Here is a 15,186-nt window from a genome sequence, read left to right as displayed (position 1 = left end):
ATCCATTTTTGTAGTGATAAAATGGGTTTTCCCTTTTTTCCTTCACATTCTTCTCTATAACTCTAACAACTCAAAAATGAAAAAGAAATGGAAAAAATGAAACAGAAATCATTCTAATACTGCACCGACTACAATTTTTTACTCTCTCTAAACAGCATCCCCCTAGTGATAGCAATTTTTTACTTTGGTTACACTCATTGATCGGTTAAGAGAACATTTCTGTTGTTTCCTATCCAAAGCACTATTTTACTTCGCCTGAACAGATTCAGCAACCCAAAATCACACACTATATCCTGAAACAACAGCACTAAAATAATATATACTGACAACTAAGAACTGGATACATTTCCTAGAAGGTTAGGAGCCAATGACTACTGGGAAAGCTCCAAGTTTCCCTCTATATTGTTAGGTGTGTTAGAAGAGGATTGTTAGGTGAGCCAATGATTTTATGTCCCTCACAACCAATCTCGTCATCATAATATTGCAACTGGGCACGCTGCATGAAAGACTCTACAGAGTTCCAGGTGGTCATAGAGTCCCTCAACCCCACTGCCTCTGTTAGTCTCCTGAAGCCTACTAGTAATTTGAAATAAAGCATCTTGAACAGATTGCAAGCTCCAGATAACCTGCCAACAGTGCCAGATCCCTATAAGAGCATTCAAAGTAGTGATCTAGGATCTGGATAGAAATTTAAAGGTAGGCCGAGTCAGCATGCCCCTGACATGTATCAAACAGATCAAGCTTACCAGTAAAATTACAAATAAAGATGCCATCCTAATGCAAAATCCCAAATAACGAGGGATCTATTATGTTGTCTTCTAAAACAATTTTTAAATACATCAGTATCCAATTGAAAAAAAAACAATCATATAGGGTTATATCAAAAATATACATCGAAAAAGTAGAGACTGAAAAGTTCATATGTATTAAAGAGAAATTATACCTTCATAATTTCATCGTTTTGGCCGTCACATTTTGGAACCTGCTCCTTTGTAAAAATACATATACTGGCAGGCACCTGTGAGCCTTCTCATTTCAATAATAATACTACCACCTTTACCCAACAGACAGCATATCTGTTGTGAGGGTACCAAAAGTCTCGCAATAATTGCAGCAGCAGCTTCAAATCCAATCTCTGCAATTCTAGACTGCACCCAAATAACAGCATCCTGTGTAGAAGAATGTCTCTGTTCTGAATTCTGCAATAAATAGATAGTATCAATTTAAAAGACTTGAAGAAAGAAAATAGTCATTCATAATGTTTATTAAGCGTGCAATAAGAAAAACAAACATTCAGTGGGATGGGAATAGTGAATCTAGTCATCCAGTTAAAGGATGTCCTTATTAAAAGTTAAGAGACGGTTAATGACTTTAACAAATCTAGTTACCGTTTTATTAAAAGACTGGTGCAGGTAAAGGTATGAAGAAACTAGAGCTATACATATCTGACTGGGTAAGTTTTGTGCATAAGGGTCTCAGTTATATGCATTTGATAACACACCACTGAATAAACAAGTAGTATAGTTAAACATAAACGAATCTGAATAACATGCCTCTCTTGCAGATATAAGGACAACTCTCTCATCTGAATCAGGTTCTGCATCCGCAATCTCGATGGAAGCACCAATGCCACTTTGTAGAGATCGTATTATCGATCCACCCTTCCCTATCAAACTGCCAACTTCGTTAAGACGGCATAACATCCCAAACAAAATCTCCTTTTTTGGAACCATTCTGTGGCTCGCACCCATACTTTCAGATCCTGAAAACCCCCTTGAATGATAATCCAGTGAATGAGTTCCAGGTGGATACACCCTTGAATGAGATCCAACCTGGCCACCAGGCACACCACTGCCCGGAAGCACTGAACCAGGCGTTTTATCCGGAGCAGAGGTGGCGGCATCAGTCCAACAGTTATCCTGGAGACAACCTGAAACAGCCGAAAGAGAAGTTCCTTGTTGTCTATAAACCCCAAAACCACATCATTTAGTAATAATTATATAAACACAAGTAGATGAATTTGTAACTTGTAACTTGTAACCTAGAGACTGCAGAAGCTTTTTAAAAAGAACAAAGCGTATCAAATTAGAGAACAGGAAGGAAAACAGTTTTTGTAATGCATCTCACAAGAATCATTTCAGGAAAACTTAAAAAGTCTCGTAAGAAGATAAAGCGATAAACTTACAACAGGAAAAATTAGGCCAGGAAATCATCTTCTTGTTCCATTTCAAGTCCAAGACTTGTTTCCCTAAACCGGATTTAACCAAAAACTATATTAGTAAGACACCAAGTACATGCTTAAGGAGCTCACACAAGAATTCGAGAAGATAAGTCTCAGGTAAATTACATAAGTTTGAAAGTTACTGCCCATTTTATGTATGCAAAGATAAGTCTCGGTAATCAACTTAATGAATAATTGCTTGTTTTGTGTAAACAAGCTAATTGTAAATACTCTGTATGAATCCAAGCTTGAGGTAAGCAAATAAAAACATACAATGTTAAAGTAACACACAAATGCTGCATACATTCTTAACAATTTCAATAACTTAATGGATAATTCGTAAACTTGCACGCTATTACCTGTATCAACTCGTCGCCAGGGCCGGTTTATTGTGTTGTGCGAATTTTCTGTAACAATTATCAACTCAATACTGCAACTCCAAGTTCCGTCCTAGTTCTCTCCGACGAAAGCACAAGTTATCAACTACACGGTTTAAGATGCAATCAATCATGGGTTCCTCCTCATATTTCCTCCTTTTCGTAGTTGAAGCCTAAAACCTGTCTCCCTTTCATCCTTCTGGGGGTCTTGATGCACTTTATCTCTCTAGGGATTGTAGGGTCAATCAGTATATATTGATTTTAGGGTTTTAAGTAGTCTGAGTCAGAGATGGAGCTTAGAAGTTCGATTCAGAAATGGGTTTCTACATCACCTCCCACAGACATAATGTTTGCTCAAATGTAAGCTGTCGTCTACCACCATCCTGTAGACAAAGAAGCAGTCTTCAGCCTGCATCTTCACTACTAGAGATGGGAGTCTTTGAACTTAATAATCTTCACAACAGTGTTTAAATGCCTTCTGATTCCAACTTCGTCAAGCTTGAAGTTGTGCCTGGCTTTCTTCATGAATCCCACAAACCACCAAAATGCTCATAATCATCTTCTACAATGGCAGCTATAGACGACAAAAGGTCCTTCATTCCCTGACAATACGCAATCTCTGTCATCAAAGAGTGCTTAGGCTTCAAGTATTGCAACTAGGCACTGCACAGGGTTCCAGGTGCTGATAGTCCTTCGACCCCACTGCTCCTGCTAGACTGTGTGCCCTGTCCTTGGACATAGAAGCCTGGGTTGGAGAGTAAACGATCCATTCTCCATTGGTCCTAACAGCATCCAGTCAAATTATTCTCTGCCATGTCTCAAAGTCTTCATTTCTGTGTACTTCCAAACCGCCTGCTTTGGAGGTTGAAGACTTTCCACCAGTGGGCTTATCAGAATCAGTTTCATCACTATTTCCAATAGCAGCAGAAGCCTGCCTAGTTTCAGATTCTTCAATAAAATCTGAGACGGATGATTCTGTATCGGCTACAGAGGCAGCAACGCTTGTGATTCCAGTTTCTTGGTTATGTGAGTCCTCGCAATTGGACTTTCTTTAACGGCAGAGGAGAGTAGAAGAATTAAATAGAGGCTATGATCAAATTAGAATAAGAGTAAGCAGGAGGGTTAGGCAAATAAGCAAACATATTAAAGGCAATAACATAAGAGCAGGAGAATGGAAATGATGTTACTAACTAAATACAGAATTGACATGCAAATGCTGTTTCTTATGTTTAAATTAAGAATGGGTTGGCTGATTTGAGTGCAAAATGATGAATGAATGATTAAAGATGAAAATATGAGGTGAATGAAAAATAAACAAAAAAAAAAAAAAAAAAAAAAAAAAGAAGGAAAAACCAGCAAAAAAACTTGAAAAACCAAATCGTCGAAATGAAACATGAATCTTATGCTTATCAGCTGGATGGTAGATTCATTCTCCCTTACGTCTCATCCTCCTCTCCTAGCTAAGGAAGAGAGACATTAGGATGATTATTCACTAGCCATCGAAAGAGCGGGAGAAAATTCGGAGAAGAAGGAGAGGGGGAGGAGGAGGAGAGAGAAACTAAAGTAGCCGTTATTGATCATAACTGTGTATTCGCACCTTTACCGTTGCTCGTAACTCCGTCAAGGCGTCTCCTTAGCTGTAGAACGCTGTGACGGCGTTACCCAATTAATTGGGCCGACCACCCGGATGGTTCGTAGGTCACTTTTATGACCATTTTTTTTTTCTTCTTCTTTTTTAAGTCTAACGATTTGTTAAAATGATTTTAATTTTCCGTGCAACCTTTAGCACAAAAAGGACAAGATAACCATACGATATTTTTATACATATGTAGACAAGATAACCATACGGTACTTTTGTACATCTGTACGCTTTATCATAAATATGTGTCAAATCAGGGGTATTCTTTTCCATTTCTATTTTTCCTAATTTCTTCCCAGTCTCTGATGTTCTCCTCCATCGAACCTCTTTTTCTTTGAGCAATTTTATCATCTTCAACGAGTTGCAGCACTGAATCACTGATCCCAGGCCGTCGAAGCCACTACCACCGTCGCTACTGCTACCACCACCTTCAGTTTTGTCTTCGACCGTCAGCACCACCACCACACTTCTAAAGGTTTTGTTGGAAATCAAGTCTAACCAAGACTATGGTGTGATGCCGTACACAGTTACTTGTCTGTCAAGTCTTTAAGTTTTTAGAAGTTGTTCTGTTTAGGTATGTCGTGTGTTTCAGGTTAAGTTTGTTCTAAAATATTGCTTATTTACAAGTTTGAGTTTGTTTAGGTATGTTTTAGTTCTTCTTGTTTTAGAACTCTGTGTGTCATGGAACAATATAAATAGGCTATGAAGCCATGAAGTAATGTACATCAGAATTATTAATTAAACTAAAGTTTAAGCATTCTCTTTTGTTATGATCCTTTCATAAGTCTTTGTATATCAGATATGTACATCTGGTATCAGAGCAATCTGATCTTAGGTCAATGGTTTAATCAAAGAAGAAAAAGATGACGACAAACTTGAGTTCAATCAAGGTTCCAGTTTTTGATGGGAAGAATTTTGAACATTGGAAAATACAGATGGAAAATATTTTTACATATCAAGAAGTTTGGGATGTTTTTAACACATGATACGAAGAACCAGCTGAAGGAGTTGCACTTACAGAAGCACAAAGAACTGTTTTAACTCGAAAAAAAAATTCTAAAGCTAAGTATATTCTTCATCAAGGTATTCACGAGTCCATCATGTATAGTGTTGTGTATATTAAAGAAGTTAAGAGGGATTGGGACTCTTTAACAAGCTATTACAAAGGTTCTGGCAAAGTAAAGAAGGTGAGACTACAAATCCTTAAAAGAAAATATAAGCTGTTACAGATGGATTCAACTGAGTTGATAACAGATTTCTTCTCAAAAATATTGAGTCTTGTCAATGATATGAAAGACAATGGAGATACGATTGAAGATACCGCTATTATAGAAAAATATTACGCAGTTTATCAGAAAAGTTCGAGTCAAAGGTAACTGCCATTGAAAAATGTAACGTAATTTATGATTCACAACTGGTTAAAAAGATCGAAACCAACAATTCCTATGTGAAACCGACTGGTAGGTTTTGATACTATTTATATGGACATGAATCAAAAAAATATTGTTCAATTATCCACTATGTATAATCTGCCCAAGAATATTAGAAAAATATAATTATAACTGACCAAAATATCCCTAAAGATCTTTTTTAGAATCAAAGTCTTTGTTTCTTTTTAACAGACGAGCTTTGGTTTTGAGTTTTAGCTCTAAAGAAAACAAGCTTCAATTTGTTTATCTGTTCGATGTTCGAGTTAGATTTGCGTACAATTCGATTATTCTCCAATCTTTCTTCTATTACAGTAAATTTTGTTCTACTGTTTAGTTATTGATTTTCTAGTCTATGATTTTACGAATGGATTTTGAAACGAACAACTCATAAGTTCTTAAATTTGAATCATGACAATCACGGAGTTGGTGTTGCTGAAATGGATCTGAAATGGGTAGTTTTTGGTTTGAAGGATTTGAAAATACAGGGGAAGGTTATGAAGATGATGAGCTGATATTGTTAATGGCTTGAGGAACTGAGCAACATGTACAAATGTATATTGAAGTGGACGTTTGAGATAATGAGTTCTGGTGGTTGCAGGGAAAGACTGAATGTGCGGATCTGATGCTGAAAAAGATTAAGAGATTGGGTTGCAACCAGATTTGGTTTTGTTCCGAGTATGGAGATGTAGAATTATAAGAATTGGTTGAAGCATGAAAGGGATTGAATCTGACCCTGAGTTGTGTTGGCTTTTGGTTGTTCCGGTAGTTCACACTGAATGAATGGATTATGTGTGTGATTGTAAGTTGCAAGTAACTCAGGCAATTGTAGATGAGTTGGTGTTGTCTACAGATTTGTGTTGCTGAGATGATGAATTTTGGTGGTTGTACAACGTTGAATTTGGGGATGAGAATAAGATGTTGTTGTAGCTGAGTTGAGTTCGATTTAAAGCTGATTTTTGCAGTGCACTTATGTGAGATGTTTGAGAAGAGACTTGAGTTCTGGGCTTCTGGCATATGTGCAAAGTGGAATTCTGAGTTGATGTTAGAACAAGAAGTTGAGCCAAAAATCAGATGGAAGTTGATATGTGATGTTGTGGCTTTCGGAGACCGTGTATAGGAAAAAGAGATGGAATTTATGTGCATCTAGAGTATACAGTGGTCAGCGAACAAGGAAGATAAACACATTGCTACCACTGAATTTTATAGCTAAATGGTAGTGACTGGTGGATTGCAAATCAATTCGGAGGAATACAAGATGGTTCAAGTCTACAGCTGATAAGGGATGTGAACTGAATGCGTATTCGCAACAGTATGGCTCGAGAACGTGGGGTTTTGGTCGAGTTTTTACGTAGACAGTCAGGTGAAGGAATTGATAGTTCGATGAAATTTTAATATGTGCCTTGCTGTTATGGATTGTGGTCAGGCCTGTGAGATTCAGGACTCGATGTGGAAGCTGGAGATGGCATGGATTAATGGGCACAAAAAGGTTCGCAGAAATGGTCCATGGTTCAGTGGCTGTGCGCGAGGGTTGTCTGGCAAAGGTTGAGGTGAAGGTGATGATTGAACGTGAAATGAAAATATGTTTTGAATGTTGTTATTGTTGAAAAGTTGTACCGAAGTTGTAAGCATTGGCATATGTATCAGTTTCCTTACGATCACGCTATTGTTGTATGGCTTCATCAAACCTTAATGTTTATGGGTACATTCATTTGTATTTCAGTACTGCAACTAGTATTTGTTTTGACATATTCAAAAAGGTGTATCTTAATGACTTTTGTTGGTTGTTTAATTGTACGTAGATTCTTTTCAATTTTTTATGGTCAAAACTTGAACAAATACAGAGTATAACGAAGATTAGATTTGGATGAAACATTTTCATCCTGCATATTCTGGAAAATAAACTTTTTGTCCAGGGTGAAACTGGTTTCATCCTTCATATTCTGAAGAAAAAAAAACATTTCCATCTTGCACAAAGTCACAAAAACATTTTTGCTAAGATGAAACCAGTATCATCATGTATATTCTGCAAATGTACCTGGTTTCATCCTGCATAATCTAAGACAAGATTATGTGAAATTACTGACAACTCGAAGTATAGGCTAGTTTAAGTAATAACGTTGCATATTTAATTATTTTGAAATTATAATATGTGCATTCATTATTGTATGCAAAGAAAGTTTTGCCAACAAAAACTTAAGTTTAAATTACATCAATAGGATTTGTAGTAACCTATTTGCTAAACAACCTAATGACGTCAACGGTTTTATTTGTCGTTCAACTTCAAGCAAGTTCATATGGTATAAACTTCATTTAGTTTCTTTTTTCTCCAACTTCTTTCATCTATTTTTACAACCACATTAACATCATGCATACTCCTTATGCTTGATTCACCATCCACGTTCACATGATGCCAATTCTTGGATCTTACTTCAGCATTCTTCTTGCTTTTGCAACCTGCAACAATTTATATAGAAACTAGTTACCACCTTTTTTAAAGCTTTATAGAAACCACCTACATCATATATTAAAGCTAGATGAAAACCAGTTACATCTTATGATATGACTGGATGAAAACTAGCTACATCCTATGTTATCGTTGTGTGAAAACCAGTTTCTTCATGTCAGCTTAGGAGACGCTATAAGAATCGCATTACTCGACTACATAATGCAGAAGCAAATAAGCACATAAGATGGGGTTATGCTCCTGCATCAATATACACTATAAGAATTCATTACATTCCAAGGACATGGAAACTCGGTCACATGACAAGTCCAAGAAAAGTTGCTACTTGCTAGGCTTATTGATATATGCATAACCTAGCTGTAGAGATGCTATATGTACGCATTTAGCTATCTAGGTGATGCTATATGGATCACATTTTTAGCTATACGGATGTTATATATGTATCATATGCCATAAAACTCACTCGAGTATATTTTTCCAAACACGCCACAAATAAGTTTTACTATCAACGGATTTTTTGTCATGGTAAAATTGGTTTCATCCTTCATATTCTGGAAAAAGTAAGATTTTTAGCCAGGGTGAAACTGTTTTCATTCTTCATATTCTGAAGAAAAGAAAAGGGGGATTTTGTATTTCCCCCTCAATAAAGATACCTATTTTGCAATACCCCCTTTTAAATCACTAATTGGACCCCCTATCAGTCATAACTGCCGTGACCACCCAGTTAGTTTAATGCGTGCAATACAACTGTGTGTTGTATTTTCTTTTTTATAAACAAAACTAGTCATAAAAACCCAAGGTGACCAAACTTGTGGTACAAAAAGCCCACCCAAATGTTGGGATCCATTAAAACTCCACCGTAAACAAAATTGATTCAAAACCCCCAAACTTTTAAAAATTGATACAAAAACCCCAAATTTAAATGTTGGTTTCATCAAATTTTATTTTGGTTTCATCATAAAATTTGATGAAACCGAAATAAAATTTGATGAAACCAACATTTAAATTTGGAATTTTTGTGTTACTTTTGTTTTGATAGGTTTTTGTGTTACTTTTGTTTTGATGAGTTTTTTGTGGAAGGATGGTGACACCTCTAGGATTATAACTCGCGGACCGTTTTATAAATCAGATATTATCCGTGGACCCTGGACACGTGGTGCACTTTATACCTTAAAAAACAAAAGGATCCCTTCTTCTTCTTTATCCCTGTTTTCTCCGTCGATTCATCAACGCCTTCTCCGTGAAATTGAGAGATCGAACCTTGTAGGGGAAAAAACTCCCACCCAGATCCAAGACTTCGATATTCAAAATCCCTATAGTGGAGAAATTTTATGGGTTGCACATAATCACAATAAAAGTAAGATTAAAACGAAAAGAAGATTAAAAAGTGAGCTTATCACCGTCGAACTGACGACGGATGTGTGGGTTTGGATCTGTTGAAGAAAATCCCCAATTTTCTATTCTTCGTCACCAGAACTAGATTCTTGTGTTGAAATTAATGCAAACAACACTATTTCTTGGTCAAATTTGTACTGTAATTTTAGTTTTTAATTATAGCGTGATGATAAAAGACCCAATTTCAAACCCTTACACTGGCAAGTAATCTTTATCCTTGATGCGTTTTTTCTTGATTGAATACGACGACCAATTGCGAAAATTAAAGATGGAGTGAATATGTGGGTTTTGATGGAGGTGTATCCTCTCTGGTTGTTAAAAAAACCTGTAAATGATTCTGGTGGTAGTGAATCTAGTGATGGACCAGATGGTGATGGTGGGGTCATCGGGAAGGATGAGGTGGATACGGTTACGATGTGACAGGGGAAGAGGTATTTCCGTCTAAGTTACTCCCTCCGTCCCACTCCTAAGTGACCTATTTGAAATTTGTACAATTTTTAAGGCAAATAGGAGAGAGAGAGATTTCCAATTGTATTTTACATATTTGTCCTTAAAAAATATTCTAATACCCCTTCCCTCCAATCTCCAACTTTTCAATCACAACATCAAATTTCGTACAGAAAACAGAAACCCACCATATCCGTTTGGTCGGGTTTTCGTTCTCATTCGTTTGAGTTTGAAAAATTCTAAAAATCACTTTGATCAATTTAGTTTTTACAAAATCAAAAGTATACTGAACTTTCGAAAACAAGGTTCCAAAATCAAATTGAGATCTCTCTTCACTCAGGAGATTCAATCTGAGATCTCTCTTCACTCATAAACTTCAGGTGATTCATATGTATGCATGTACTCCATCTGAAAAATCAACAAGAAAAGTTCATCAAATCTCCACCTGGAGTAAATTTCAAATCTGAAAAATATCAAATCAAATTCTCAAAGCAGGAGTACTGTACAGCAGGAAATCAATTTGAGATTCAAAATAAACAGAACTTCTAAGGTAAATCTCTAAATCTTTACCTCATTTTGAAATCATCTTATCCAATAGTTATAGAAACTGCAAGTGTATTAGAACTATTATGACAATCGATTACAGACTACAATACATTGATTACATTGTAACCATGGAGCCAAGCCAATTGTTGTGGATTTTAGACTAAAAGCAACTGTCATGTGTGATTGCTCAGATATTTATTGTGGTTACTTTGAGATATAATCCTAAAGGTTTAAATCAACTACATTATCGTTTAATCTTCAACTGTAAGCAGCTTCCGAAGTTTTCGAGAGATAATCGTAAAGGTTTAGACCAACTACACCCTTATTTTACATCAAAGATTTCTATGGTCAAACATCAGACTACTTGTCCAAGGTTGCATTCATAAACTAATGACCTCTAACTGAACTAATTGGCAATACCTTTTGAATTAATTAAGGTGATGATGATAATCAAGGAGCTGGAGGAAATAGAGTTCATTACGAACAACGAAGAACTGGAGGAGTACATGATGAACAACGAGGAGCTGGATGAGATTGATTTCATCACAAACAACGAAGAAATGGAGGAGTACCTGATGAACAACGAAGAGCTGGAGGAGATGGAGTTCAGTATGAACAACGAAGAGATGGATTTAAACCCTTGTTTTCCAGAAACAATCACACATGTAGGAGAATCAGATGTTCCAACCAGAAATAAAAAGAATCTCACAAATGAACAACGTCTAGATATTTTCCATTTCTTATTGAAGGAGAGTAAGAAGGGACAACCGCAAAAACGCTCAGTCCCAATGGCAGCACAACTATTTTCAACATCAGAATCTACAGTAAAACGTATATGGAAACGAGAAAAAGATTGTGAAGCAAAGAAATTACCTTTTGACGTGTCTTCACGAAAACCAACCAGAGTTCGTCCTAAACCCAAGAAGGTTGATTTCAACAAGATAATGGAAATACCATTGCGAAGACGCACCACCATAAGATCCATTGCCGAAGCTTTGAACATGCCCAAGTCAACTGTCCATAGATACGTCAAGAAAGGAGCGATTAAAAAACACACGAACGCAATAAAACCAGCCTTCACAGTGGACACGAAGAAAGCACGGTTAGAATTCTGTTTGGGAATGCTTGAGCTTATCCCTTACAAGGATAATATGATGACCAAGCCCATGTATGATGTTATACACATAGATGAGAAGTGGTTTTTTATGACAAAAGCAACAGAGAATTACTACCTTCATCCGGAAGAAACCGAACCATATCGTACATGCCAAAGTAAAAGATTCATTAAAAAGGTAATGTTTTTGGCAGCAATAGCTCGTCCTAGATTTGATGAGTTCGGAAATGAAGTTTTTAATGGAAAGATAGGTATATTTCCTTTTGTAACAAAGGAGGCAGCAAAACGAACGAGCAAGAATCGTCCGGCTGGAACACTTGAAGATAAACCAATTGAATCTGTGAACAAAGACATTACAAGAGCTTGTTTGATTAACAAATTGTTACCATCCATTCGGGAAAAGTGGCCAAACTACAATGGGGAAACTATATACATCCAACAAGATAATGAAAAACCACATGTTAAAGTGGATGATGAAGAATTTTTAAAAGAAGCGGCAAAAGAAGGTTTTGATATTAGATTGAGATTCCAACCTTCACAAAGTCCCGACATGAACGTTCTCGATCTTGGGTTTTTCAGGTCTATACAATCATTACAGCACAAAGAGGCGCCCACTACTGTTGGCGAACTTTTATCGGCTGTGGATAAAGCATTTAATGAATTATCGGCACAAACTCTGAATGACGTATTCCTCTCGTTGCAACTATGCATGGTAGAGGTTCTAAAGCTTCGTGGAGGAAACAATTATAAATTGCAGCATATAAGGAAAAAGAAACTTGCACGCATTGGTGAACTTCCTACTCAAATCGAAGTGGATAAGAATTTGGTGAAGGATGCAACTAATTACCTTTCATGTTTAAGACATTTCTGCAAGGATGAGAGTATTGCTGGCGAAATACATGGCAACAATATCATTATGTAGTTTCTGCAACAAGCCTTCCAGCTGCTAGCATACATTGTATTGGAGACTTGGAGTAGAATGGTTCAGTCAAATTTTTCATGTGGAATTATCAAAACAGAAAAGAAAAACAAACATGCATATTATTCAGATTTTTGGACATACCAGGAACCCGACATCTGTAACATATGTAGCCTTCTCATGGTACCCTGAAATTTCCTTGCCCTATCAAACAAAACATCAAGTGATGTATGTGAGATTTGACTTCAGGCTAACCAATCAATAAAGTCACAATAATACACAACAGGATTAAAAAATTAAAGAAAAGAATCTGTGATTTGTTTATCTCTTATCACCAATGCAACTACATGTCTACATGTAAACATAACTAACTAGTGTCTAAGAGTCAAGAAATCACAGAACATACCACGTCTAAGAGGATATTAAAAGCTTTGAAGTCATACTGAACTCCATCTCCTCCATCTCTTGGATTAGGAGCTTTTCAAGGACATTTCCTGAATTAATATCCTCTAACAGACTCTCCTCACAGGCATCTTTAAGGTCCATAATGTCGTACTTGTGTGCAGCTCCAAGTAGTGCCAATCGATGCCTCCAAAAGTCATCTTGTTTTATGGTCCCGTAAAAGTAACTGAGCAAGGCTGTACAAGATTCTACAGATATGTCCTCTATATCAACCATGGAAGACTCTTTCTCTTTTAGATCATGTAAGAACATACTCTGAAATACCGGAGAAGATGCAGATAAAATTTCCTTGTGTGTTCTTAGTGTGCCACCCAACGTGTTAATAGTGACATCGGTGAGTATTTCATCATTGAGCATGCGGGAGAGACAGCGGAGTGTCCGCTGTGTTTCAAGAGATTGTGTTGCTCCATCGCCAGGCCATATCGAAATGGGATCACCACCCTGAAATTTGAAGAAAGTTCGGAACAGCTTAAACAAGGGAGAATCATGACTAGTTGGTGGAGTGCCTAAGTATAAAAATATGAAGCTCACATCAAGTTGACAGATTTTCAGGTCCAGAAATTCAACATCAATGACTATATGACTAGGGAGGGTGCTAACGGGTTTATTACCTGCTCCACGCGCGGGAGAGAAAGTATCACATAGTGCACGAACCGTAAATGCATTAATCAAGACTCCTTTCATCACATTCCTCCAATTCAGAAGGTGCAGAAATCCTGACAAAAGTGTTGTCCCTCTTTTGAGCAATATTTTCAGCAAACTTAAGAATCAAGAGCTTCAATCAGGAAACAAATGAAAACCCAATTAAAATCATTAGTGAATACAGAGGATCTATAAACTTAAAAATCAAGAGCTTCAATTAGGAATCAGTTGAAGTAAACCGGAAACCAATTCAGGAAAAACAATACTTAAATCAAAACTATTACAAAAAAATCAAGAGCTTAAATTTACCCTAAAAAAATTACATTTCTGAGATTGAAGATGACGAGACGGATGAGCCAAATAATTATCCAAAAGGGTAGTCACCCAATCACTAATCCAGATATAGGGTTTGCTATATCATGGATTTCTTTCAAGCAGCAACAACAACAACCTCTGTGAAGTAAAACCGACAAGACTATTCAGATCTGATATCAACTGAGAGAAGATGAAATAAATTCAGAAAAAGAGCAGAAGAAAATTTAGCTTCACCTCAATTAGGGAAGAGGTTTCATGGTGGAGATTTTCTTCCTAGTCAGTGAAGAGAAAATACAGTACAAGTTTTTCTTCGGAGAGAGTATTTCATAAAAGAGAAAATACAAATTGTATTTACAGAATAAAGACACACAGATGCAACTAGTTAGAAACAACATTAGATGTCAAAAATGTTACCTCATCAAGATGAATCTGAGTCACCTTGCTGCTGCATCTATTAGCAAATCCAAATACCCTTTTTCACCTTTCTTTTCCATCACTCTGTTAAACCATTTCTTCTCCATCTTTCTCTGCATAATCTTCGATTTCTATTGTATCCAGATTCGTAATCCAGATAGTTTTCTCTTTTCTTCTTCTTTTTAAACTTCGATTATATCGACCCTTTTCGAATCAAATAAAGGTTCGCAAAATCATCAGACCACCAAACAAAAAGGGAAAAAAAACAACAACCCAAGATCGTAAAAAACGCACCTTTGGAGTTAAGATCATTCCTTTGAGCTTGTAATCGATTTAGGTCACTAGTTTGCTGTTTTGGTCATAGTATCTCTTCAAACCTTCACCAAAACTGCAGATATATCAGATTCAGCTTCAATCTTTGGAAGATATATTCATAAAATCAGAAACCCACACAGAATAGGTTGAGTAATCTTTTTATCAGATTCAAATAAAACTGAAGATGAGAAGATGAAGATGAGAAGATGAAGATGAGAAAGGTGATGGCGGTCATCGTGGTAGAAAAAAGATTTTGTTTCATGGTGATGGTGGTGGTGGAGATACAACCGATGAAATGGAGAGTGAGAGTAAGGAGAAATGGAGACCGAGAGAGAGAGACGCGTGGAAAAATGCGTGAGATTTTGTGAGAAGGTTATTTTTGGAAATTTGTCTCATTTATTTGCAATAGGTCACTTAACAGTGGGACAAAATTAAAAATCAAATAGGTCACTTAGGAGTGGGACGGAGGGAGTAATATTTAGTGTT

General features: G+C 36.6%; 3 protein-coding genes across 3 annotated transcripts; 1 reads left to right on the top strand and 2 right to left on the bottom strand.

Annotated features, from left to right (window-relative positions):
- Positions 1 to 494: 494 nt before the first annotated feature.
- LOC113353904 (KH domain-containing protein HEN4-like) lies at positions 495 to 3,896 on the bottom strand. Its single transcript, XM_026597374.1, has 5 exons — positions 2,581 to 3,896; positions 2,186 to 2,248; positions 1,554 to 1,930; positions 944 to 1,199; positions 495 to 626 (listed from the first exon to the last, which is right to left on the bottom strand). The coding sequence occupies exons 2-4, from the start codon at positions 2,211 to 2,213 to the stop codon at positions 969 to 971; spliced, it is 636 nt and encodes a 211-aa protein (XP_026453159.1). The 5' UTR covers positions 2,214 to 2,248; positions 2,581 to 3,896; the 3' UTR covers positions 495 to 626; positions 944 to 968.
- Positions 3,897 to 10,959: 7,063 nt separating this feature from the next.
- On the top strand, positions 10,960 to 12,555 carry LOC113351889. The gene has a single exon (XM_026595798.1). The coding sequence runs from the start codon at positions 10,960 to 10,962 to the stop codon at positions 12,553 to 12,555; it is 1,596 nt and encodes a 531-aa protein (XP_026451583.1).
- Positions 12,556 to 12,963: 408 nt separating this feature from the next.
- On the bottom strand, positions 12,964 to 14,492 carry LOC113351888 (BTB/POZ domain-containing protein At1g21780-like). Its single transcript, XM_026595797.1, has 3 exons — positions 14,410 to 14,492; positions 13,546 to 13,750; positions 12,964 to 13,455 (listed from the first exon to the last, which is right to left on the bottom strand). Exons 1-3 carry the CDS (start codon positions 14,490 to 14,492, stop codon positions 12,964 to 12,966), a joined length of 780 nt encoding a protein of 259 aa, XP_026451582.1.
- Between the last annotated feature and the right edge of the window lie 694 nt (positions 14,493 to 15,186).

Source organism: Papaver somniferum, chromosome 2 (assembly GCF_003573695.1).
Source record: "Papaver somniferum cultivar HN1 chromosome 2, ASM357369v1, whole genome shotgun sequence".
In the NCBI taxonomy this organism is placed as follows: Eukaryota; Viridiplantae; Streptophyta; class Magnoliopsida; order Ranunculales; family Papaveraceae; genus Papaver; species Papaver somniferum.
The sequence above is the reverse complement of the archived record's forward strand: the minus strand, read 5'-3'. Positions and strand labels throughout refer to the sequence as shown.